This window comes from Papio anubis, chromosome 1 (assembly GCF_008728515.1).
Source record: "Papio anubis isolate 15944 chromosome 1, Panubis1.0, whole genome shotgun sequence".
In the NCBI taxonomy this organism is placed as follows: domain Eukaryota; kingdom Metazoa; phylum Chordata; class Mammalia; order Primates; family Cercopithecidae; genus Papio; species Papio anubis.
The window spans coordinates 24,030,117-24,055,782 of NC_044976.1; the positions used below are offsets into that span (position 1 = coordinate 24,030,117).

Sequence of the window (25,666 nt, forward strand, 5' to 3'; positions counted from 1 at the left end):
GCAGGTTGCAGTGAGCTGAGATAGCACCATTATACTCTGGTCTAGGTGACAGAATGAGCCTCTGTCTCAAAAAAGAAAAAAAAAGATTTTTGTATGCCAGGCTGGGTGTGGTGGCTCACGCCTGTAATCCAGCACTTTGTGAGGCCGAAGTGGGTGGATCACTTGAGGCCAGGAGTTCCAGACCAGCCTGGCCAACATGGCAAAACCTCGTCTCTACTAAAAATACAAAAATTAGTTAGGCGTGGTGGTGAGCACCTGTGGTCCCAGCTACTCGGGAGGCTGAGGTTGGAGAATCGCTTGAACCTGGGAGGCGGAGGTTGGAGTGAGCCGAGATCGCGCCATTACACTCCAGACTGGATGACAGAGTTAGACCCTGTCTCAAAAAAAAAAAAAAAAGAGGCCGGGCGCGGTGGCTCAAGCCTGTAATCCCAGCACTTTGGGAGGCCGAGACGGGCGGATCACGAGGTCAGGAGATCGAGACCATCCTGGCTGACACGGTGAAACCCCGTCTCTACTAAAAAATACGAAAACTTAGCCGGGCGAGGTGGCGGGCGCCTGTAGTCCCAGCTACTCGGGAGGCTGAGGCAGGAGAATGGCGTAAACCCGGGAGGTGGAGCTTGCAGTGAGCTGAGATCCGGCCACTGCACTCCAGCCTGGGTGACAGAGCGAGACTCCGTCTCAAAAAAAAAAAAAAAAAAAAAAAAGAATTTTGTATGCCAAAGTAGAGAAAAGTAGGTGGCTGACTGGCAGTGATAGTTGACGCGCTGACCAATAGAAGAGTGGACCGAGGTCTGGGAAGTGGCGCAGCCTGAGCCCTTGGTCTCTGGCCGCTGTTTTCTGCCCTGAGGAGGCAGCAGCCCATGGTGGGGACTCTGGGTCTCGGCCTCACCTTCGATGGTGGCACTGGAGTCCGCCTGGATGGTGCCTGAGGTCAGCCTTTGCTACACTGGCATTGGAGGGGCCCTGGGAACGGTGGCTTGGGGAAAAGAGAAGGATGGCCCTGGGTCACACCCTCAATGCTCTGTGCCTGCAGGAGGCCTCAGTGGGGCGACGGTCATTGACTCCCTCGACACCCTCTACCTCATGGAGCTGAAAGAGGAGTTCCAGGAGGCCAAGGCCTGGGTGGAAGAGAGCTTCCACCTGAATGTGGTGAGTCAGAGGCCCTCGGGGGGTGGGGGCCAGAAGAGGCCCAACAGCCAGCTTCACCCTGTCATCTCTGAGACCCAGAGATGTTGAGGGTCTCGCCCAAGGCTGCACAGCCCAGCAGTCTCAGAACCGGGGCTGCCGTGCACTCTGTGCTGAGTCCCTCCCTTAAGACAGCCTTGAGGTGGGGACATCCTCCCCAGTCTAGCATCCTCCCTAGGGAGGGGACACCACCACAACCATCCGTCCCCTCCCTGCAAGGTCAGTCATTGCTCATCTGGGGCACATTGCTCCCACCCTGGACGGCCCCCCAGGGCTGGATCTGTCACACAAAGCAGCGGCAGCAAGTGGGGAATGGCTTTGTGGAGGAGGGAAGTGGCTCATCTGCTCAGAGCTGCTCCAGCCTTGAGCCTGCCCTGCACTGGCCTGTTGAGATGGCTGGGTGGGGTGGGCGTGGAGTGGGTGGTGCACGTCCCTTTGCAGGCCCATGACCAGGCCTGGGACCTCTTGGTCTCCAGCCTTGCAGGCACACTTGCTCAGGGACCAGGGCCTTGCAGAGGGGATGGTCATGTGTCTGGATGGCACAACAGGCTTGAACAGCAGACCCCACCATGTTGATCTCTCAGCCCAGACTAAAGCAAGGCATGCATCCCAGAGGTGAGCTCCCCATGGAGAGAGGCTATTTACATGGACTTGGGGAGTAAGCAATGGAGACCGGGAGGGGAGGAGGGGCCGCATCCAAGCACACACCAGCCTCCATGTGGGCTCCAGGAGTGCCAGGTCCTGCTGCAGACAGGTCTGGGACCGGCTCCTCCAGCTCCTGGCAGCAGCGAGGCCCCTGCCTCCTTGAGAGACAGTTTGCCAGCACAGAGCAGCGCGGAGAGTCTGGGAGAGCCTGGGAATGCAACACTTTAGGGGAGCTTCCCTGGAGACAGAGGCCTCTGGAGTCCTGGCTGCCCTGCACCTCTTGGAAAAGTCATTGACCCTCCCTGAGCCTTGAATTCCTCAACTATACAATGAGAATGATGACAACAGCAACGATATTAATAATGCCTAACTCATAGGCTTATCATGAGAATTAAATACAGTGGAGAGTTGTAACCACATTTTATAACACTGTGAAGTCTGATGCTGGTGTAAAGTGAGGTCACCCTTGTCATTATTAGGATGACTTGAGGCTTGTTAACACTTCTGGTTGTTTGTGTGAGGCCAAGGAAGCTGAGAATCCTCCATTACCCGTCTTTGGGTTGGAGAAAGATGGAGGAAGGAGAAGGAAGGAGTGTCCCCCTAGGCCTTCCTTGTCTGCTGTGTAGACAGTGGCTCTTTGGGATACAGAATGGGCTCAGGCAGCCACCCACAGTGCCCTAGGAACCGGGGGACACTCAGGCAGGTGGAGGAGGTGAGGAAATGTCCCTGGAAGAAAGCAAGGTGGGGTCACTCGACCTCGAACCTTGACTTTCTCATCTGAGAAGTGGGAATGATGACCCTTGCCACACTCTGACCTCGCTGAGCCCTGGGAGGCTGAAAGGGAGCGGTTTTGCAGGTGCTCTGTGGGTGGAAGAGTTCCCCCAGGTTAACAGATGAGCACTGCTGTTCTCGGTGATAAAGGCAGTGGTGTTCAAAGCATGCTGGGGGAACCCTCCGGGGCAAGGAGGGTGACAACAGGCATGTCCGGCTATGGGCAGGCCTCTCTCTGCAGCGCCCCTGTGTCCCATCTCCACCCTGCATGGGAGGGGTTGGCAGCCCTTTTCTGCAGCTGAGGAAATGGGGCAGGGAAGGGCTGCACATCTTTCCTGAGGTGCCAAAGCCAGGTCCGTGGCTCAGGTGGGATTTACCCCAGACTGGTCCTGGCGTGATGCTCCAGCACCCCTGATTTGCAATCCCAACTTAGGAAAGAAAATAGAAATGATTAAGGCAAGCAAGTATGGGCATGCCCTGTGCGCTCTGAGCTGAGGGCCTAAGAAACTGCTGCTCACTGAATACACAGCTGCCTGGCCCCTCCTTCTTAGCCCCAGCCTGTCCCTGTCTGCCCCGCAGCCTCCTCAGAGAACCAGGGAAGGGCCTCGCTGTCTTCCTGCTAAGCCCTGGGGTCTCCCCGGGAAGGGGAAGTAGCCTGACCAGAGTGGGCTTCGCCTCCCCTCAGTCTAAGCTCCAGCCAGCAGCTCTCCAGGCAGGTTCTGGCGCTCCTTGGAGCACAGCCAGGCATCACTTTGCTGCCATCGCCTTGGCAAGGGCTGGGGAAGGAAACCAAGCCCAGCATTTATTTGGAATGCTGGAAATTGCAGGAGCTCTGCCAGGCAGGTGCTGATTCCTCTCAACTTTTGTTATGAAAACCACCACCACCTTGCCTGGCTCACCAGAGCCGGGCACAGGTACGGGAGGAGTATCAGTGGCCAGGGTGACCTGTCTGAAGGGTCTGCATCTTACAAGTGTCCCCACTGTCCCCCTCCTTTCTGTCCTGCAGAGCGGAGAAGCATCCTTGTTTGAGGTGAACATCCGCTACATCGGGGGACTCCTCTCAGCCTTCTACCTGACGGGAGAAGAGGTGGGTTGGCCCTTCACGACCCCTGGACTGTCCAGGCTGGAAAGGGCTTTGGAGAACATCCAGTCCTTCCCCCTCATGCCACCCATGGGAAAAGAGACTTAAGGGGGCAGGGATGGGTCTGGGGCCGCCCAAGTCCGCCCCTGAGGGCCTGTTTTCCCTCCGACCATCCCTCCCCTCCCTGCTTAATCAGTCATTGCTTATGGTGGGCATGTTGCTCCCACCCCAGATGGCCCCCCCAAGGCTGAATCTATCACACAAAGCAGCGGCAGCAAGAGGGGAACGGCTCTTCCTCCTTTACTCTGATGCCCCCATTCTGCTGCCCAGGTGAACCCAGCTGGCTCCCACGGGTGCTTGTACGTTCTCTGAGAGCAGCAGCTGGGTCCACACAGCATCCGCTCAAATCCCACTCAGCATCCAGCAGACACCTGGGCTGCTTTTCACGGGTGTTTGTTCTCAGGACTGATAAAGCCAAGACCAAGACCCCCAGGCCTTGTCCTCCACAGCCACCCCTTGTCCTCCCCTCCTGGGCCAACCACCAGCCAGACACCTGCTCCAGGTCTCACAGGGGCAGCAGGTGAGGTGGGGCAGCCACTGCTGTGTCTGCGAGTGTCAGGCCTTGCCCCCAGGTGAGCTGTGTTGGCTTCCACAAGGAGGGCTGGGAAGTGCACGCTGCAGGAAGGCAGAGCTGGTGCAGTCAGGAAACCTGGCCCTCACTCCACGCCACCCTCACCTACTCATGGGCTTAGCGAGCTCCTTGTCCCACCCTGGGCCTCACCTCCTTCCCCAGCATGGATGGTTCTGATACCCCTTCACTCAAAGAGCTCTTAGGACATGGGATAGGAAGGAAAGTGTGGGGCCCCAAGGCTGACGGCTCCAAAGTCCATATTCTCCTCCCTGCAAGAGAATTTTGAAAACCACAGAGCTCTATAGAAATGGGAGGCTTCTTCATCCCCCATCCTGAGCTCCAGTGAAAGCACAGCCCAGATATCTGGTGGTGAGGTTGGCTGAGTCCCCAAAACATCAGTCATTGGTCAGTTCTGTTCCCCATTACTCAGATGGGCTGCCGTGAGGCTAGACACCTCCCTGCTCTGACCACCCAGAGACAAATAATGATGCCTGCCCCCCCGCCACCCAAGGAGCCATAGAGGTGAGGCGGGCAAGCCACAGAATAATCCCTCTTCACCTCCACCGCTGCTGTCTGGAAAGTCATTTCCACTTTCCTTCATCTGTGAAGGTGCCAGGGGCTGAAGTCAAGGGTTTCGAGGCAACAGGCGGGCGCCTTATCTCTGCAGTTGCTCCAGGCCTCTCTCCATCGAGCATAATCTCCTCAGCAGAGATTAGCGCTTGTACCAATTTGTCCCCAAATAATTGTAGATGGAAGCCCTCGGCTTTGAGCCGCCCGGAGCCTGAATTTCGTTTGAAAACTCCAGGACAGGAAAATGACAGAAGGAGCAGAAAAAGCATCCGTGTTCTTCAGGGCATGTGCCCAGCCTCCTTGCTTGGCCGTGGTCAGTGCAGATGGCCTGCAGGAAGGAAGAGGGGAGGACACAACTGAGGACTCCCGGGGCGGTTTGGTGGGGAGCAATTCAGGAAAGAGTTGGTCGCTGTTGAGACACATTGCCTCTTCCTTCCTTCCCTCTCTTCCATCCATCTTTCCTCCCTTCCGTCCATCTTTCCTTCCGTTCTTCCTTCTTTCTGTCCATCTTTCCTCCCTTCCCTCCCCACTTTCCATCCATCTTTCCTTCCATCCTTCTATCCATCTTTTCTTCCATCCTTCCATTCATCTTTCCTTCCATCTATTTTTCCTTCCTTCCGTCTATCTTTCCTTCCATTTTTCCTTTCCTTTGTTCATCTTTCCTTCCGTCCTTGCTTCCATCCATCTTTCCTTCCATCCTTCCTTCCCTTCGTTCATCTTTCCTTCCATCCTTCCTTCCATTTATCTTTCCTTCTGTCTTGTCTTCCTTCCTTCTCCTTCCATCCATCTTTTCTTCTGTCCTTTTCTCCTTCCATCCATCATGCATGTTCCCTGCCATTTTTCTTCCCTTCCTCCCTTCCCTCTTCAAGGGCATCTGTGGTTCTGAGAACTTGCTTTGAGGCCTCAACTTCCTAGAAGGCACCAGCAGCTCAGCTTTCCAGAACATAGACCAGATAGTGGGGTGTGGACAGGAGCACCTGTGACTTGAAAAACAGCTCAGAAGGCTCAAGGAGAGGCCAACGTGGCCAGAACCCTTGGGTGGCCAGGCAGGCTCCTGTGCTAGTCAGTGCAGCACCTGCCATCTGGCCACACCTTACTGATTTGTCCCCCGAACACCTCCCTGAACCAGATGCCATGCTGTGTTCCTCATGTGCTTTCTCACTGGAGCCTCGGATGGCCCCATCAGGTGCCTGTTATCACCAATTTGCAGATGAGGAAACTGAGACTTAGAAGCAGTAACTGGCTCTGGGTCGCACAGTCTCTGAGGGCTGTGTTGGCCCTGACTCCTGACCCTGTGGCCTTTGTGCTATGGGCCTGGATCACAGCCTGGCATGGCATCACTGCTTGTCACCCGGGCTCAGCCACACTAGACTGAGGCCTCCCTCTTCCCTTAGTCCTTGAGCTCACATGCAGTGGGTGCCTGTTGGGTGGATCTTTCCATTCTTAAAATTTCCCACAAAGGTTTGTGGAATGAAGGGTGAAGGAGACCCCACAGTTTTCTAGGCTGAGGACTTTCTTTGCTTAAGATGAAGCTTGAGAGGGAGACCCCCTGCTAGGTAGGCCAGTCCTACCGAGAGCCAGTGCCCATGGGAATAACTTGCATAACCACAGCTGCACACGTGGTGTTGGCACGGCACTTCACAGTTTACAAAGCACATCCATTTCTCTACATCCTCTCATTTGATTTCCACAAAGACCCCTGCAGCAGCGGGGCACGTGCCACCATTGTGTTGTGCGGACGAGGAAACCAAGGTGCAGTGAGGTTTCCTTCCCCCTCCCTTCTCCTCCACCTGGCTATTTTTGTATTTTTAGTAGAGATGGGGTTTGACTTTGTTGGCCAGGATGGTCTCGAACTCCTGACCTCAGGTGATCCACCCACCTCAGCCTCCCAAAATGCTGGGATTGTAGGCGTGAGCCACCGTGCCTGGCCCACAGCATCGTTTCAATAGCTGCATGGGATTTTGTTGCATGGAGCCATTATCTAACCACTTTCCTATTGTTTGATATTTAGAACACTTCCAGTTTTTCCCACTATTCTAAGGGGCGCACTATAGCCACACAGCTGCGAAGTGGAAGGATCCGCACTTGGGCCCTGACTCCCAGCCCTGCGCCCTTCCCACCTCACAGAATGCAATTCCTACTGGTTTCTCTCACCCCTGTTCTGGAATTGTGGCCGCTAGGCTGTATCTCTGCGTTGGAGAGACAGCTTGGTGTCCTGGAAAAGAGCCCCTTAACAGCTCCACAACCTTGGGCAAGTTGCTCCTCTGAGACTCAGTTTTCTCATCCTCACAGTGGGTCAGCGCCTTCCCCACAGGCTGTTGCAAGGGCTGAGGCCGGGCACGCCTGGCCGCACACATTCACTCAACATCCTTCCAGGGACAGCTGAGACCTGCAGTGCCAGCCAGCAGCAGGGCCTTCAGAGGAGGGGATGTGGTTTGCTGGCAGAGAGGAGCATCTAAGAAGTGTTAGTTCAGCATCCCCAGGGCTGAGGGCAGCCAGACGGCTACGTGGAGCCTCAGCATCTGGGCTGTGGTTCTGGTGGGTTCGTTTGTTCACCTTGGGCAGCCTCCCTGGGGGCAAATGAAGATGTAAAGAGCCTCAGTGCGACCAAGGGCCTTGAGAGCCCTTTGTTGTTACTAAGCCTGGCTGTGCACCAGAATCCCAGAGAGCAGATCTGTCTGTCATTCTGGGCTTTGGAATCTGAATCCTAGACCAGCTCCCCAAGGGATCTGATGGGGCTGGTCCCTGTGCCCGCTTCTGGGCCCCTCTGTCTGGCACTAGACATTCTCATCTTCTCTGACCCATCACTGCCAGACGCAGCGCAGCCCCTCCCTCCCACGAGAAGAAAGCCACCCCCACCTCAGAGACCTCAAGTCCACATCCCTTTTAAAGTGTCCTGAAATTCCCCTCCCACTGCATTCCCTACACAGCTGCCTCGGCAATTTCTAATTGTCGGGGAGCCGGGGCAGGACTCAAGAAGGCTTTGTTTTGCAAGGACCACAGGAGGTCAGCAAACTGGGCCCCCTCAAGCTCCAGAAGTGAAAAGACCTGTGTATTCCCCACTCTGAGTGGTTTCCTAGGGGCTTGTGTCTCATCTTTTAAAAATAAATAACATTTATTGTGGCTGTTCTTTTATTATAAAAATCACAGAGGAAATAGAGATGAGCCAAAAGAAAACAAAAATGATCCATACGCTTAACCCCCTAGAAGGCCATTATTAATATTTTGTTATATTTCTTTCCTTTCTTCCATGTCCACGGGATCTTTACCAAAGTTGAATTACTCCGTTTTGAAATGTATTTCTCTTAATAGATTATAAACCCTTTCTTTGCTGTTAATATTCTTCTATAGCAGCATTTTATTTTATTTTATTTTATTTTATTTATTTTTGAGGTGGAGTCTTGCTCAGCTCACTGGAACTTCTGCTTCCCAGGTTCAGGCGATTCTCCTGCCTCGGCCTCCCGAGTAGCTGGGATTACAGGTGCCTGCCACCACGCCCGGCTATTTTTTGTATTTTTAGTAGAGACGGGGTTTCTCCATGTTGGCCAGGCTGGTCTCAACTCCTGACCTCAGGTGATCCGCCCACCTCGGCCTCCCAAAGTGCTGGGATTACAGGTGTGAGCCACCGCGCCCAGCCCACAGCATCGTTTCAATAGCTGCATGGGATTTTGTTGCATGGAGCCATTATCTAACCACTTTCCTATTGTTTGATATTTAGAACACTTCCAGTTTTTCCCATTATTCTGAACAGTGCTGGAGTAAATAAATCTTTTTTTTTTTTTTTTGGGGACGGAGTCTTGCTCTGTCACCCAGTCTGGAGTGCTGTGGCGGGATCTCAGCTCACTGCAAGCTCCGCCTCCCGGGTTTACGCCATTCTCCTGCCTCAGCCTCCCGAGTAGCTGGGACTACAGGCGCCTGCCACCTCGCCCGGCTGGTTTTTTGTATTTTTTTTTAGTAGAAAAGGGGTTTCACCGTGTGAGCCAGGATGATCTCGATCTCCTGACCTCATGATCCGCCCGCCTCGGCCTCCCAAAGTGCTGGGATTACAGGCTTGAGCCACCGCGCCCGGCCATAAATAAATCTTTACAACATTCTCGATTATTTCTTCAGAATAAATTCCCAGGCAGGAAACGGCTGGGTCAGAAGGTCACAGGGCCTTTTGAATTAATCAGACATCTCAGAACAGTTTGAAGGGGTCCGAGCCTCAGGCAGGGGCCGTGACGCCTGGGATCTCCCTGTGGCTCCCTTGCTATCCTGTGGGTGGTTGAGGATAAGCTACTCACCCTCTCCCTTCATTCCCCGTCTGTGAAATAGGAACGGTGGGCAGGATCAGGATGTCAAAGTGGGACAGGCCTGTCCACTGCTGTTACGCAGGAAGAGGGAAACTGTCGCCCAGGAGGAAGTGGTCTCTGGAACCTGAGGGTGGTCTTGGCTCCCAGTCCAGTGCTCTTGACAGTCTGTCCGAATGGCACTACCCGTTCCCATGCCCTCTGCCTGTGGTATCGTCCTGCAGTGTGGGCAGGTACGGACCTTTGGAGACCGGCCCGTCTCTGCCAGGTCTTCATCTGGACTTGGAGGTGCCCCCCGCCCCCGGCACCTCACTGCTTTCTCCCTCATCTTCCCAGTAGCCACCCCGTCCCAATGAGCAGCATCCAGCCTTTGCCACCAGAGTCCTGACACTGTGGTAGATGCTTTGCCACAATTATCTAATTTTCATTTCTCTCAACAACTCTGTAAGAAGGCCAATATTATCCTATTTTACGGACAAAAGCTGAGGCTCAGAAGTACCTTGCCCAAGTCCACGTGGCCAGCAGTTGGAAGGGCCCAGCTGGTGGGCTGCAGCACTGCCGCCCACTCTAGGCCTGCAGCCCTGGGTGGTTCATCCTGCCTGCAGCAGTTCTGGGGTTGATCTGCCCTCACCCAGCCTGGAGTCAAAAGCCCTTTGAACCCCTCCTTTACAGGTGTTCCGAATAAAGGCCATCAGGCTGGGAGAGAAGCTCCTGCCGGCGTTCAACACCCCCACAGGAATCCCAAAGGGTGTGGTGAGCTTCAAAAGGTAGGACGCCATCTCGTTCCCCACGGGGGCTTTGCTGCGACCTTGCCCGCCGCTTGTGTGTCTTCTCTGGGTGGGGCTGGTGAGGAGGCTCCAGGGGCAGTGGGCAGGCAAGCAGGAGGGAGGACCCTTGGAACCACCTTTGTCAAGCTCGTTCTTTTATGATGTAGAAACAGGCTCAGGGAGAGGACCATACCTGCCTTGGGAGCCACAGTGAGTCAGTGGCACAGTAAAAGTGCCAACGACTTTCCCGGACAGGTGTTTGTCACTAAACCTGGGTCTCAGGGTTTAGTCCACATAAGCCTGAACCTCCTGGGGTGGGCAGGGGCAGTTCCTCTGGACATCCCACAGTGCTGTCTTAAGAGCCCTCCACAGTGGCCCCAAACACTCTCTTCCCCCATTGGGGTTCCAGAGCCAACAGGCACATCACACCCTCCTCCTCCCCCAGTGAGGAGGTCCCCGAAGCTGCTAGGAGATCTCAGGATCCCAGCCCTCCCGGACAGGAGCCTAGCTCTCAAGGAGCCCTAGCCACTGTCCCTGGGCTGCATGGAGCTACTTAATAGAAGCCACATCCCTGGGCACCCAGCAGCTCTCTGGGGCCATCCTCAAGGCCCATCAACAACCCCAACCCTAGGAAGGCCGTGATGTTCCACCGTACCAGACTTCCCATCCCATCTCCTGAAGTAATTTCTCATCTCAGGACTCTCAACCCAACAGAAGCTTCAGCCAGCTGTCCAGGAGGAGAGGCAGGGGCCCTGGGCTCTGGTTGGAGGACCTGTAGCTCCGGTCACTGTCCTGGGGAGGTTCCACCCTTCATGTCAGCCTCAAGGGCTTCACCACCTTTCTCTGGTCTTGCAAAAAGAGGGCTTGGCATGTTCAGCATCTTCATCAACTGTCCTCCCTGTGGTCGGGAAGAATTCCCAGGGTGTGAGCTCCCTGGAATCTCACCATAGACCAGGGAGGGGGGTGCTCTCAGGGGCTGGAGAAATCCCAGTCTCGATGCCAGGGTTGACTCCTCAGAGCTGGACTCTTGGATCTCTGCTCAGATCCCTCTTCCATAAACACTGATCCTGGAGAGACACGGCCAGCTGTCATGAAGCCCAGACACACACACACTGTCCTCTGGCTCCCCCTCCCCGGGTCTGGGGTAGGACCTCGTTGGGGGCATCCTTTCCTCTTCTGTCCCTAGCCCTTCCCTAGGTCTGTCAGAGCAGGGACCTGATCTGACACGAATCCTGACATTTCTGATTAAGGAAGTGCGTTTGCTTTTAGGCTGTTTGTGTGTTCTCCATGCCATGTGCGTTCATGTGTATTTCCTGGCAACATCCCCCTTTTTGTTCTTGGTAAGAGAGGCTGTTGCTAAAAATGCCTGCCTCGGAGAGTGGCAGGGCTATATGGGCCCATGTGGCACTGAGTTTGCTCTTCAGAGGGGGCCTCCTGGCAGGAGCTGGGCTACTGTTGTTGCACCTGCCCCCGGCAGGGCTCACTGTGGGCAGCCCTGACAGGAGGGGCAAGAACGTGGGCCCTCCAGGAGAGTAGGTAACCAGCCCTGCCCTACACATCAGGGTGGGAAGGACCCTGAGGGGAGGCCATTCCCCAGCAGGTTTGAGCTGCACCTCCTCCCTGGTGTCTGCACAGACTGGCCTGGGAGACTGAGGCAGGGCCAGCCTGACCTGGGACCTTCAGGGACACTGGACTGCCTGGGAGAGTGACGACGGCCCGTGCAAGGACCTCTGCAGCCAAGTCGGTCTCTTTCACTCATGCTCTCTCACACACATGCAAACACTCTCCTGCCACCCTTATAGATCATAAAGGCCCGGATACACAAGCTGGCCTTTGTCGCAGACACGCTGGCATCCATACACAGGCACACACATTCACAAACGAATATCCGTTTACACGTGCATGCTTCCGCCACACACAAATAGACATGTCTTCACAATCGCAAATGTCTGGTGAGAAGTCACTGTGCGTCAGGCATCACGTGAGCACGTGACATGGATTGTCTTTTCAACCTTACAGCAACCACAGGGACTCCATTTTACCAGTAAAGAAACTGAGGCTCAGAGAGGTGAGGTAACTTACCTGAGGTCACACAGCAGCAAAGCAAACTTAATTAGAAGCCCAGTCTGTCTGCCTCCAAAGTTGATGATTACACCATACTCATGAGTGTACCTGCCTAGAAGCTATAGCCAGGGTGGGAGGGGCATTGTGGAGCAGCCCCTCCTGCCAGGAGAGAGAACACAGGCTCTGCGCCCACTTGCACTTGAAAGGCTGGGAGAGGAGGGCAGAGCTTCCTGCTGGCCCATTGGCTCACAGGGCTGAGCAGAGGACCTCCTGGTCTCTGGGATGCTGCCCAGAGCAGATGCATTTGGGGCACAGAACACCTAGGATTTGGAATTGGATTCAGTTCTACCACTTACTGTGTGGCCTCGCCCTCATTCTATGAAATAAAGATAATGGTGTCTACCTCCGAAGTTGGTTGTGAAGGTAAAATAAGAACCACCAGAACCACCTGGCACAGATTAGAAACTTAGTAACAACAACATTTACATGTGCATAATTACATAATGATAAAAATGACAATACTTACATGCATAATTTATACCTCACAATAACTCTATGAAGTGTGGGTGCTGTCACTTAAGGGATGAGGAAACTGAGTTCTAGGGAAGTTAACCAACCTGCCCGAGGTCACCTTGCTGGGACCCGGAGAAGCCAGCATTGGAAGCTGGGCGGGAGAGGAAAGGCACTCGGCCACCTGCCTGCCTCTGCCCAGGCCGGCTCACTTGTCTGCCAGGGCGTCTCCACCACAGGAAGCCCACTCAGGAGGGTGAGCGTGTGAGAGTGGGAGAGAGGAAGGAGAGGCCCACGTGGGGGAAAATGAGAACAAAAGACAGCTGGAGGGCTGGTGGCTTTTTCCTACTTTAAACTTCCCTGAGAATGCAGGAAGAATGAATTATTCAGGAAGCTCTCTGAGACTCACTGAGATCACAAGCTGGAGAGAGAAGTCTCAGCTAGCCTTGGGGGAAGAGGGACAGAGAGGGGGCAGGATGGCAGCTCCCTCTTTCCCTCTGGGTGAGTGCAGGGCCGTCTTAGGGTGGGAGGCCCAGCAGACCTGTTTGAATCCTGTCTCCATCATCTTCTGCCTCTGACCTCGAACACTTCACTTCCCTGTGTGAGCCTCAGTTTCCTCCTTTGCATAGGGGTATGAATGATGCTTCATGTTATGGGCTTTCAATGAAGTAATGATGTAAACTGCTTGCCCCAGTGCCTGGCACATTATAGCGGCTCAATAAATGGAAGTTCTTTTGTTTATTCAGATCAGGAGCCAAGTTTCCCCTCCTGTGCAACCCATCCCTCCCCCACTGTCCTCTGCCCCAAGCCAGGATGAAGGGGGTGGCTGTCTCTACATGTGTTGAGGTCACCTGACCCCAAAGATCTCAAAACCTGAGTCCTCCATCTGTTCCCAGAAGCTGGGAGGCTGGTAAGTGTCCCTACTTTCCCAGAAACCACATCCAGCCCCAAGAACGGAGTTAAGAGAGAACAGCAGCATCAGGGGAGCCCCAGCCCTACCCCAGGAAAAGCAGCACCCCTCAAGTGGCAAACAGTGACCTCCACACCGCCACGCCTGCCTTCCTAAGCCCGTCCATGGAGACAGAGGGGCAGACAGGCCAGTTCCTGGGAGGGCAGTGCGACCAGCAGCAAGGAAGCAGAGTGCCCCTGGCAGAGCCAGTCCCTCAACCTGTTCCACACTAACTGCACCTCAGAGCTGCTACAAATGGGAGGACGTCACTCCACCCTGCTCTACCCCACCTCTGTCCACAGCCTTCCTGCAGAGACCATGTGCCCCTGATTGTCCTAAATGTCCCACAGGAAAGATAATCATGATACATAGAGGAGACTGAGGCGCAGGGAGGGGGAGCAGCTTGCCCAGAACCACCCCCATTCTGCACCCTCCTTTCCTCTTTATCCCCACAAAAGCCCAGGAAGGAGGAGGCATGAACCTAGGAGATGGAGGCATCACCTTCGCCGTGTCTTACGGAGGCAGGCACTGAGGCAAGCAAGGATTAAGTGGTTTGCCCGAGGTCTCCAGCTGAGTGACACTTGAACCTGCACCTTCTGGCTCCAGATCTCAGGGAGACTGTAAATGAATGCTCCTGGAAAGGCAGTGTCCTTGTTCCCTATCCTATGATCAAAAGAGAAGCAAGCTGCACAGCAGTTAGCACAGGCTCTGGCATCAGAGCCAGCGCTGGATCCCAGCTCTTCGAATTACTGTGTGATCTCAGGCGGGGGACATCACTGTCCTGTGCCTTGTTTACCCCATTTGCAAAAGGGGCAGCTGTGAGGATTAACCAGGATCCAGCCTCTGCATTCTTTGTCTTTGAAAGCACACAGCTCCAGATGTGTGGTCACACCAGAACTCCCTGCCTGTCTCATGTAGGTTCCATGAAATTCCAGGCCGGGGCCGTTTTGTGTCCGTGGGCAGCACTGACAGTGTGCTGGGAGAGGGAAAGAGCTAGGCGGGGCACTGCTTTTCATCGGCCCCATTTGCACCCAAATCACAGCACTGTTTATCCTCCACATGCAGAACCACCAGTGGTTGTGAGCCATCCGGTGCCTTCAGCCAGAGGACAGCAACTGGGTGTTCTGTGGGGTCTTTGTGGTCCCCGACGGCATTAACCACATCATCTGTAAATTCAGCATAACTCTTGTACCAGGTCTCGAGTTCCTAACTTTTACAGGGGTTGCTTGATGATGGAACAGAGAATATTCCAAGTCAGGCCTGGGTTCAAATGACCCTCAGTGAGTTACTTTATCTCAGTGTCCTCATCAGGAGGATTCACTGGAATTTTACGGCAAAAGCTCCTGGTTCCGTGCCTGGCACGTAGTAGGTGCCCCCACCGAGAAGCTGCCGGTACTCTCAGCAGAGGAGCCGGCCTGGCCAGCGGCGGGATGATGGGGGCTGCTTCTGTCTTTTCAGCGGGAGCTGGGGCTGGGCCACGGCCGGCAGCAGCAGCATCTTGGCGGAGTTTGGATCCCTGCACTTGGAATTCTTACACCTCACCGAGCTCTCTGGCAACCAGGTCTTCGCTGAAAAGGCAAGTCTCCTCCCCACTCCCTCCCAAACAGCTCCCACCTTCTTCCTGCCGAGCAGAGGGATGAGCGTGCAGCTGCCACGGGGTTTTCAGAGGCGAATGTGTCCTCCCTCATGGATCAGCAGGAGGGCAGTGGGGAGCCCGGGAGCCCAAGCTACTGCTAAGATAGCAAATAGCATCTCTCTGTGCCCTAACGCCAGGTGGCAGGGAAGGTGAGCACACAGAGTCAGTAAGATTCTACAGAGGGAAAGGGAGAGACAAGATTCTGCTGGGGAAAAGGTTCTCACTGGTCTGCGTCAGCTCAGTGGCAACCACCCATATGTGAAGTCTGGAGAAAGTGCAACTGAAATCTAGGCACCACCTTGCATTGGCAGGAATTGGCCACCTGGTGCAGAAGTCCCCTTTCCAGAGATGTTTAGCTTTTCCATGTGAGATCTGCCTGCCTTCTTCCCTGTGCCTGTTTAGCTCATGCCGTCAACAGGCTGGCATGGCAATACCCTGCCATGACAGATGCCCCAACTGTTCATTCCTGCTGTTCAAGGCCACACGGGAAGCTGAGAGCACCAGTCAGCCCTGACAGCTGCCCATAACTGGCCTTGGGCAGCCCCCACTACCTGGAAGGGTCGCTGTAGGTCTGACCTTAAATCCAAAAAAGGGAAGTGCTCACACTTCCCTCAGATGGCACTCAGGCTCCAGCAGCTACGGTCCCTCCCTGAGGGCTGCCTGGGGAGATGGAAGCCCTGCCCATCCTCTAGAGCCCTCCAGGGAGAACTTTGTGGCGGCGCCACTCCCAAAGCCTTGTCTTCCCCCTGGAATGCCCGCCTCTTAGACCAGTATGGGAGCTGGGAGATGACTGATAGATTCCCACCTCTACGCCACAGCTCCCAGCTTGGCAGCTGGGAGATGATCGATTCCCACAGCTACCCCATGGCTCCCAGTATCATGTCGCCATCCAGCCTCAAAGCATCACCTGGCTCAGCTGTGAGGAAACAGATTTCTGGGCTTCGCTCCAGGGCCAGGCATCTACATTTTTAATACGCATTCATGTGCTTTTTGACGCATGGTTTGGGAGCACTACTTACTCATTGTAGGAGTCCACCTGAGTGTCCTTAAGAAGCTCAAGAAGAGCTGTTCAGCCTCTTCTTGATTACTTTCGCTGACAAGGAGCTCACTGCCACGCTTAACAGCTCATCCTCCTGGCAGCCCTTCCTTCAAAAGTGTTTTCCTTACATTGAGAGGGACTCTGCCTCCCTGAAACTCCCCCGTTTGAAAGCTCGTGCAGTGAGTTTAACCTCACTTCCCGGTAGCTCTTATTTTCTGATCCTTCCCCACCTCCAAGTCCCATCCCCCAACCTCCCTGTTTCCATTGCTCTTAAGTCAGACTCCTCTAGGAAGGTTCTGACCAGCTCAGAATGGAGTGGTACAGGGAACTCACTCCAGTCCCTGGTTATTCTGGAGTAATAGCTACCCCTGCCTGAGCACCCACTATGTGCTAGGCACATTATAATAGCTCCTCTCCTCCCAACAACCCTGTGAGGTGGGTCTTCCTGGTGCTCCCATATTTACAGAGGAGGAAACTAAGACTCAGAGAGGTCAAGTCACTTGCCCTGGGCCATCCAGCTGGTCAGTGATAAAGCCGTGATTGAAGTCCAGGACGTGCTGGCTCCTTCCAGACCAGATTGATAGAGCAGGCTGCAGGCTTTTGCTCTAGAGTCCATCCGTCTGTCTCTGTCTCCTCTACATTTACATACTCTGGCTATTTTCATCCCCCAATCATGCCTCCCACAGAGGCAATTATTGGCAGTCAACAAATTGGCCCAAATTCTAGAAGCGCCCGCGCCCTCCAGGGGAGCCAATTTAGTCTGCTTCACTGCTCACCACCAGGACAGTCGAGAGTAACTCAGGTACAAGCACATTCCTGTCCCGGTAATGGACTTCGTTAACATAAATGGATATGAAGTCTGACGTGGCAAAGCCAAGTGCTGTCGCCTGGAAAGGAAGGTCTGACTCAGAAAGGTGGCTGTCCCGCACTCCCGGCCCTGTACACACATAACTCTACCAACATGAGACAGGGTGGTCCCAAGGGCCTTTCTCTCCCGAGGGGTCTTGTGCTGGCTAGGATGTGCTGAGTAGGATTTAACCATTGTCGGAGAGCAGGCACTATGGATAAAGCCCTCCTGGATTCCACTTCCCACCTTCAGAGTCCCAAAGGTTGCAAACCCAGCCTCTTCCTGCTCCAGCTGGGGCAGCCTCTGCTCCGTGGTCACCACCCTGATCTGCATTGGCCCAGTGCTGCCCTGTGTCGGGCAGGAATATGTATGGTTTATGTTGTCAGAATTCATTCACGTCCTGGCTCTGCCACTTAAGGACCAGGTGGCCATCAGCAAGTCACCAAACCTATCTGAGATTCAGGTTTCTTGTCTGTTACACTGAGATAATCCCTTGTCGGTTATGAGGGTTGGCGATAATGTATATAACGGATCTGGCTCAAAGGAACTGAGAAAGGTTAACAGCTGTCATTGCTTTTTATAATTATTATTCTTTTTATTAAAACCCTGAAATGCCTGTTAGGGCATGGGTTATTCAGGAGCCCAAGCCTCTCCCCTGAAATGATTCCAGGATATCAGATAAAATAGCATATTACTAGACTGGGCCATATGAAACTGCCAGTATTGGACCTTTTTTGATTGCCTTATATACTTACTGTTTTTTAAATGGCCAGAATACTTAAGTTAGCAAACACTTAGCACTAAGCAGTTTTCAAGAATATAATACATTGTTATGAACTACAGTCATCATGTCTTATACTATAGATCTCTTAAACTTTTTTTTTTTTTTTGAGACAGTCTTGCTTTGTCGCCCAGGCCGCAGTGCAGTGGCGCAATCTCGGCTCACTGAAAGCTCCGCTTCCCGGATTTACGCCATTCTCCTGCCTCAGCCTCCTGAGTAGCTGGGACTACAGACGCCCGCCACTACGCCCAGCTAGTTTTTTGTATTTTTAGTAGAGACAGGGTTTCACCATGTTAGCCAGGATGGTCTCGATCTCCTGACCTCGTGATCCGCCCGTCTCGGCCTCCCAAAGTGCTGAGATTACAGGCGTGAACCACCGCGCCTGGCTGATCTCTTAAACTTAATTCCTCCTAACTGAAATTTTATATCCTTTGATCAGCGTCTCACCAACCCTTGGTAACCACCATTCTACTCTCTACATCTACTTCTTTTTTTTTTTTTTTTTTTTGAGACGGAGTCTCTCTGTCACCCAGGCTGGAGTGCAGTGGCATTACCTCAGCTCACTGCAACGTCCGCCTCAGGATTCAAGCGATTCTCCTGCCTCAGCCTCCCAGTAGCTGGGATTGAGTGCCACCATTTAGTAGAGCCAGTTCTTTTTTTTTTTTTTTGAGACTGAGTCTGGCTCTGTGGCCAGGCTGCAGGTCGGCGGGATCTCAGCTCACTGTCCGCCTCCAGGGTTGCGCCATTCTCCTGCCTCAGCCTCCCGAGTAGCTGGGGCCACAGGCACCAGCCGCCGCCCGGCTAGTTTTTAGCTATTTTTAGTAGAGGCTGAGGGGTTTCACCTTGGTAGCCAGGATGGTCGATCTCCTGACCTCGTGATCCGCCCGTCTCGGCCTCCCAAAGTGCTGGGATTACAGGCTTGAGCCACCGCGCCCGGCCAGAGACGGAGTTTCACCTTGTTGTTCAGGCTGGTCTCAAACTCCTGACCTCAAGTGATCTGCCTACCTCAGCCTCCCAAAGTGCTGGGACTACAGGCGTGAGCCACCGCGCCCGGCCGCTACTCTCTACTTCGATGAGTTCAACTTTATTACATTCCACATATAAGTGAGATCAAGTATTTGTCTTTCTGACCTGGCATATTTCACTTAACACAATATCCTCTGGGTTCATACATGTTGCAAATGACAGAATTTCTTTCTGTTTTAAGATTGAATTATATTCCATTGTGTATACCACATTTTCTTTTTTTTTTTTTTTTTTTTTTTGAGGCAGGGTCTCACTCTGTTGCCCAGGCTGAAGTGGAATGGCATGATTATAGCTCACTCCAGCCTCAATCTCCTGGGCTTAAACGATCCTCCCACCTCAGCCTCCTGAGTAGCTGGGACTACAAGAATGTGCCATCACACCCAGCTAATTTTTGTATGTTTTGTAGAGACGGTTTCGCCATATTACCCAGGCTGGTCTCAAACTCCTGGGCTCAGACAATCTGTCCAACTCAGCCTCCCAAAGTGCTGGGATTATACGAGTAAGCCACCACCCCTAGCCTATACTGTATCACATTTTCTTTTCTTTCTTTTTTTTTTTTTTAAACAGCGTCCAGGCTGGAGTGCAATAGCGCCATCTCTGCTCACTGCAACCTCTGCCTCCCAGGTTCAAGCAGTGCCCCTGCCTCCACCTCCTGAGTAGCTGAGATTACAGGCCTGTGCCACCATGCCTGGCTAATTTTTGTATTTTTAGTAGAGATGGGGTTTCACCATGTTGCCACAACTGGTCTCAAACTCCTGGCCTCAAGTGATCCACCTCCCTTGGCCTCCCAAAGTGCTGGGATTACAGGCGTGAGCCACCATGCCTGGCTATACCACATTTTCTTTATTCATTCATCTGTTGATGGACACTTAGGTTGATTCCATATCTTGCCTATTTGAATAATGCTGCCATGAACACAGGAATATAGGTAATCTCTTCAACATACTGATGTCATTTCCTTTGGATATATACCCAATAGTGGGATTGCTGGATTTGACTATTTTTGACCTATTAGCAAGGCAATTTTACCTAAAGCTAACAAATGAGCTACTGTCACTTAACCCCACCTTTAAAAGAACCCTCCGTAGGCCAGCCACAGTGGCTCACACCTATAATCCCAGCACTTTGGGAGGCCGAGGTTGGTGGATCACTTGAGGTCAAGAGTTCAGGACCAGCCTGGCCAATATGGCAAAACCCCATCTCTACTAAAAATACAAAAATTAGCCAGGCGTGGTGGTGCATGCCTGTAGTCTTAGCTACTGAGGAGGCTGAGACGGGAGAATCACTTGAACCCAGGAGGTGGAGGTTGCAGTGAGCTGAGATTGCGCCACCGCACTCCAGCCTGGGTGATGGAGTGAGACTCTGTCTCAAAAAAAAAAAAAAAAGGTCAGGAGTTTGAGACCAGCTTGACCGACATGGTGAAACCCTGTCTCTACTAAAAATATAAAAATTAGCCGGATGTGGTGGCACAGACCTGTAATCTCAGCTACTCAGGAGGCTGAGGCGTGAACATTGCTTGAACCTGGGAGGCAGCGCTTGCAGTGAGCCGAGATCATGCCACTGCACTCCAGCCCGAGTGACAGAGTGTGACTCTGTCTCAAAAAAAAAAACCCTCCCCGAAAGAACCCCTCAAAAAGGACCCCTAAAGCAGCCAGCAATGAGGACGTGTTGAGAGTGGGGTGGGGTAGGAGTTGGCCAGGCAGTGGTTCTGGGGTGAGACTGTCCAGACACCAGGCAGAGCAGTCAGTGGAGAGGCTTATGGATCAGGCCCTGCCACACCCTGCACGTGGCACCAGGGCAAGGCCATGTCACCACCCCCGGGTTGGAGTCTGCAGTCCGTTGGGCAGCTCTCCCTTCCTGCCTCCTCATAAGGTTTCCTACGTGCATCTGAACCAGCCGCCTCCCATCCTCAGCCGGCTGGGTGCAGTTGGCTTCTTCGGAAGCATGAAGGCTCACTTGGTGTCTGTCTCTCGGCAGGTCAGGAACATCCGCAAGGTCCTCAGGAAGATCGAAAAGCCCTTTGGCCTCTACCCCAACTTCCTCAGCCCAGTGAGTGGGAACTGGGTGCAACGTGAGTACAGAGACGCCACTGCCCCTCATTCAGCAGGTTCCTGCCCAGGCTTCCTAGGAAGACCCTGCCAGGCCCCTGGGCTGAGTGAGGATGTGTTTGTCAGAGCTGTGCAGCCAGCAAGGCATTCTCTCGGTGCTCCTGGACACCACCTGCCTTCCCACGCATCCTGGGGGCTTGCCCGTGGTTGTCTGCTGCTGTGGTGCCGGGTGTGATGGCTGCTGTTTACTGAAGGCCTGCCCTGTGTTTTCCACATCCTACCTACCTTATCTGGCGCCGTCAGTGCTGCAGCTTTCCATCTCCTATCCTGCTGCAGGAGCCTCCTGCATTTTACCCCAGGCTCTCGGGAGGGTCCCAAGTGGAGTCATCCATCCTAGAAGTGGCTCCAAGAGAGGCCAGGCATCCTTTCCCAGTCCCTTTGATCAGGTTCCCCATTTCCAACTTCAATTTGTTTTGTTTTGTTTTGTTTTTGAGACAGAGCCTCGCCCTGTCACCCAGGCCGGAGTGCAGTAGCGGAATCTTGGCTCACTGCAACCTCTGCCTCCCAGGTTCAAGTGATTCTCCTGCCTCAGCCTCCCGAGTAGCTGGGACTACAGGCATGTGCCAGCATGTCTGGCTACTTTTTTGTATTTCTAATAGAGACAGGGTTTCACCACGTTGGCCAGGCTGGTCTCGAACTCCTGACCTCAAATGATCCACCTGCCTCGGCCTCCCAAAGTACTGGGATTACAGGCATGAGCCACCACACCTGGCTCTAACTTTAATTAAAACAAAACAAAACAAAACAACAACAACAACAAAAACTATACAACAGTGTAGAAATCATGAATTCATCCAGGTGCATGACGGGAGGCCGAGGCAGGTGGATCACGAGGTCAGGAGTTCAAGACCAGCCTGGCCAATGGGGCGAAACCCAGTCTCTACTAAAAATACAAAAATTAGCTGGGTGTGGTGGCACATGTCTCTAGTCCCAGCTACTCAGGAGGCTGAGGCAGGAAAATCGCTTGAACCCGGGAGGCAGAGGTTGCAGTGAGCTGAGACCGCGCCATTGCACTCCAGCCTGGGCGACAAAGTGAGACTCCGTCCCAAAAAAAAAAAAAAAAAAAAAGACATCATGAATTCACCTGTGCATCTTAGACCTACAAGAAAGAATCAGTCCCAGAGTTTTCAGTTGTTCTCTGTTCAGAGACTTGTTTCTCAGCCAGATAATAGCCAGTCACCCATGGAACATCATTCACAAGCCCCCAGCCCCACCCACTGCAACAGAATGGGGTTTGGGGTCCTTAGGTGTGAGGATGTGGACAAGTCCCCCAGGCCCCTGGAATGCGCATGCCTGTTGAGAAGCCCAGCTCTGGGAAGCAGAGGCGGGCCCTGGTCACATGGTCATGGTCAGCCAGAATTGGCAGTGGTAGGTTCCATGGGCACTGCCTCTAGGGCCTCCCAAGACCTGGCAGAGCCCCCATCCCCACTGTCTCTGTGCAAAGACCCCCTTCCCTTTCCCCTGCCTCCGACCCAATTTTTGTGACATCAGTGAGGGCTCAGAGGCAAAGTGGATATGAGTCTAATGACTGCATGGCTTAGGGGGGAATTCACTGTATCTCTTTGAACCTTGGTTTCCTGTCCTGCAAAATGAAAGCAGGGAGTCAGATGCATTCTCTGTGTGCCATGGAGAGGCGTAGGAAGAATGGTCAAAGGCTGCAGGAAACAGATTTCACTTCCATCTTCCAAAGATGATCCGAGTTGTCCCAAAAGGGAACAGTGCAAGCGGGGCCTAGAGAGGCGGCACTGGGGACACTGTAGCAAAGCAGCTGAGGCCTTTCCTTCCAACCCGAGTCTCCCCCAGAAAACTCCACCCAGGAATTTCCCCCAGTGATGACCTCACCCCAGGTGGCCTCCTGTAAAAACCGCTTACAGAAATGCAAAGTATTTTTAACCAAAACACACTGGCAAATCCAAAAGTATGGGGAGAAAATGAAGCTTGAATTGCAGATTATGGCCACGGGAAGAGGCAGTTCAATAACAGTTGCTGATTTTAATTGCAAGGCCTGACTGGGTAAGGAGATAAAGCCCTCTGGTGGACTGAGCTGCTCCAGGGCAAGGCAGCAGAACCCATGAAAAGGGCTGAGAGGGGTGTGGGCTTCCCAGCTCAACAGTTACCTTGGCAAATTATAAGGGAGCAAAATATGCCAGGAAGCATAATTTTCTTCTCAGGCTGTGGCAGGGGCTGCAGGTCTAGGCAAAGTCAGTCGCATATGGGAAATTGTTTCCTATTAATAAAATCTGAGCCCTTGACCTGCTAAAGAGCAGAGGGTATTATAACGCCCCGCTCGCCCAAATGTCTGCCTTCCTCCCCTGGCTTTGGTGCCCAGGGTCATCTCAGTTTTCCTGTGTTTTTTTTTTGTTTGTTTTTGGTGCACAAGTATTCTTTTAGCACACAATAGCATTACCACCTTGCATAAGCTTAAGTGCACGCACATCATTTTCTCTTCTTGCATCTTCAGAGCAAGCCTGAAGGCAGGACAGGCAGGGACTGTAGCCCATTTGCAACCACAGAAATTGCAGCCTAGAGAAACAAAGAAGGAATTAGGACTGCCTCTCAGTTACCTAGGCCTCTGCTCTTGTTGGCTTCCCACTCCTCCTGGAGCTTCAGGGGCAACAGGGGAGGCCCAAGACAGTCCTACTGCTGAGACTTCACACCCAGGATAAACCCACCAGGCTCCCAGTGGCGCCCAACACAAATGGGATGACCCTGAGGCCGACCCGCTGCGAGCTGAGAGCTGCCGAGAAGGGGTCACCAGCCCCTCCGTGTGGCGCCTGAGTAACTTGTCCACTGCCTGAATCCCACACTTTCTTCTGTGGGAGGGAAGTGGCAAGTCCAGACCTCCTTGGCAGGTACAGGAGTGTGAGCTTCAGCCTGGCAGCTTCCCTGGCATTAGATCGGCTGATTTCCAGGCTTGTGGCCCAGCCTCCTGCTGCCAGGTGTGACGAGGGCATTGGCACGGTCAGCAAGCAGCAGAGCCTGCCTCTGTTCTGGGGCTCAGGGACACCAGCTCCTGCCCCCTTCACACATCTAGAGATGGGGAGACTGAGGCCCAGAGTGGGTGGGGGTGCACCTTGAGCTAATGCAGAGCCATGTCTTCTCATTACTGTGCCTGTACTTCTCCCAGCCCACCTCACAGTGTTGGGGAAGACCACACTCATACACACACACACACACCCCACTAGCACCCCACCCACCATCCCTCCCAGACACACACACATTACACACTCCCCTCACATACATTCACACTCCCACACACACACTACATACACTCTCCCACACACAGACCCACACACCCACACTCCCCTCACATCCACACTCCCCTCACACCACACACACACATACTACACTCCCCACACACCCACACTCCCCTCACATACATTCACACTCCCCTCACACACACACACCACCCACTCCCCCACACAGACCCACCACACCCACACCCTCACATCCACACTCCCCTCACACCACACACACACACATTACACACTCTCCCACACACCCATACCCTCACATACATTCACACTCCCTGTACACACAATACACCTACACTCCCCACACACCCACACACACCCACACTCCCCCCACATCCACACTCCCCCACACCCCACACACACACATTACACACTCCCCCACACACCCACACTCTCACATACATTCACAGCACTCCCCCTGCCACAGCCACACACCATACACCCTCCACACACACACTACATACACTCCCACACACACACTACAGGCATATACCCCCCTAAGCACACACACACATCACCTTCCACATACACTCCTCCCTCCACACACACACTACATACACCCCCACACACTCTATGCCACACACACTCATACACTTCCACACACACACATACTCACATACACTCCCCTACACACATAATTTCATATTACACTCCCCACACACACACACACTACATACACTCCCCACACACACACTCACATACACTCCCACACACACACACTCCCTCCCACACACAGCCACACACACACCTACATACACCCCCCACACACACCCACATACACCCTCCCACACACACACCTGCTACACACCTCCACACACACACACACTCACACCCTCCACACCACACACTACACACCCCCTGCACCACACACACTCCCCCACACACACACACCTGCACACTCCCCCCACACTACATACACCTCTACAGCACACACTACATACCCCTGGCCACACACACACTACACTCCTACCACACACACACATATATACACCTCTCTCCTGGCTACACACATACACACTCATATATACAATTCTCCTCCTCACTAAGAGCACTCCTCACCAAGTATAATTCTAAGCACACACACACACACTACATACACTCCCCACCACACACACACACCACTACATACACTCCCCTCCACACACACACACACTACATACACTACCCACACACACACACTATACACTCTCCACACACACACACTATACACTCCCCCCCACACACACACACTACATACACTCCCCCCACCACACACACTACATACACTCCCCCCACACACACACACTACATACACTCCCTCCACACACACACACACTACATACACTCCCCCACACACACACCTCATACTCCCCCCACACACACTACACTCCCCACACACACCAGCATACTCCCCCACACATACCATATACACACCCCCTACACACACACTACATACACTCCCACACACACACACACTACATACACTCTCCCCACACACACACACACACACTACATACACTCCTCCCCACAACAC

General features: G+C 53.4%; 1 protein-coding gene across 2 annotated transcripts in view; it reads left to right on the top strand.

Annotated features, from left to right (window-relative positions):
* Positions 1–25,666, top strand: part of MAN1C1 (mannosidase alpha class 1C member 1) — a 173,069-nt gene that overhangs the window by 129,912 nt on the left and 17,491 nt on the right. For both annotated transcript variants that reach the window (XR_004183332.1, XM_031665644.1), the window contains exons 3-7: positions 1,034–1,149; positions 3,608–3,688; positions 9,845–9,939; positions 14,921–15,038; positions 20,769–20,862. Coding sequence is in view for 1 of the 2 variants with exons in the window: in XM_031665644.1 (XP_031521504.1) it covers positions 1,034–1,149; positions 3,608–3,688; positions 9,845–9,939; positions 14,921–15,038; positions 20,769–20,862 (504 nt within the window). In the remaining variant the exon portion in view is untranslated. The remainder of the gene's footprint in view (positions 1–1,033; positions 1,150–3,607; positions 3,689–9,844; positions 9,940–14,920; positions 15,039–20,768; positions 20,863–25,666) is intronic.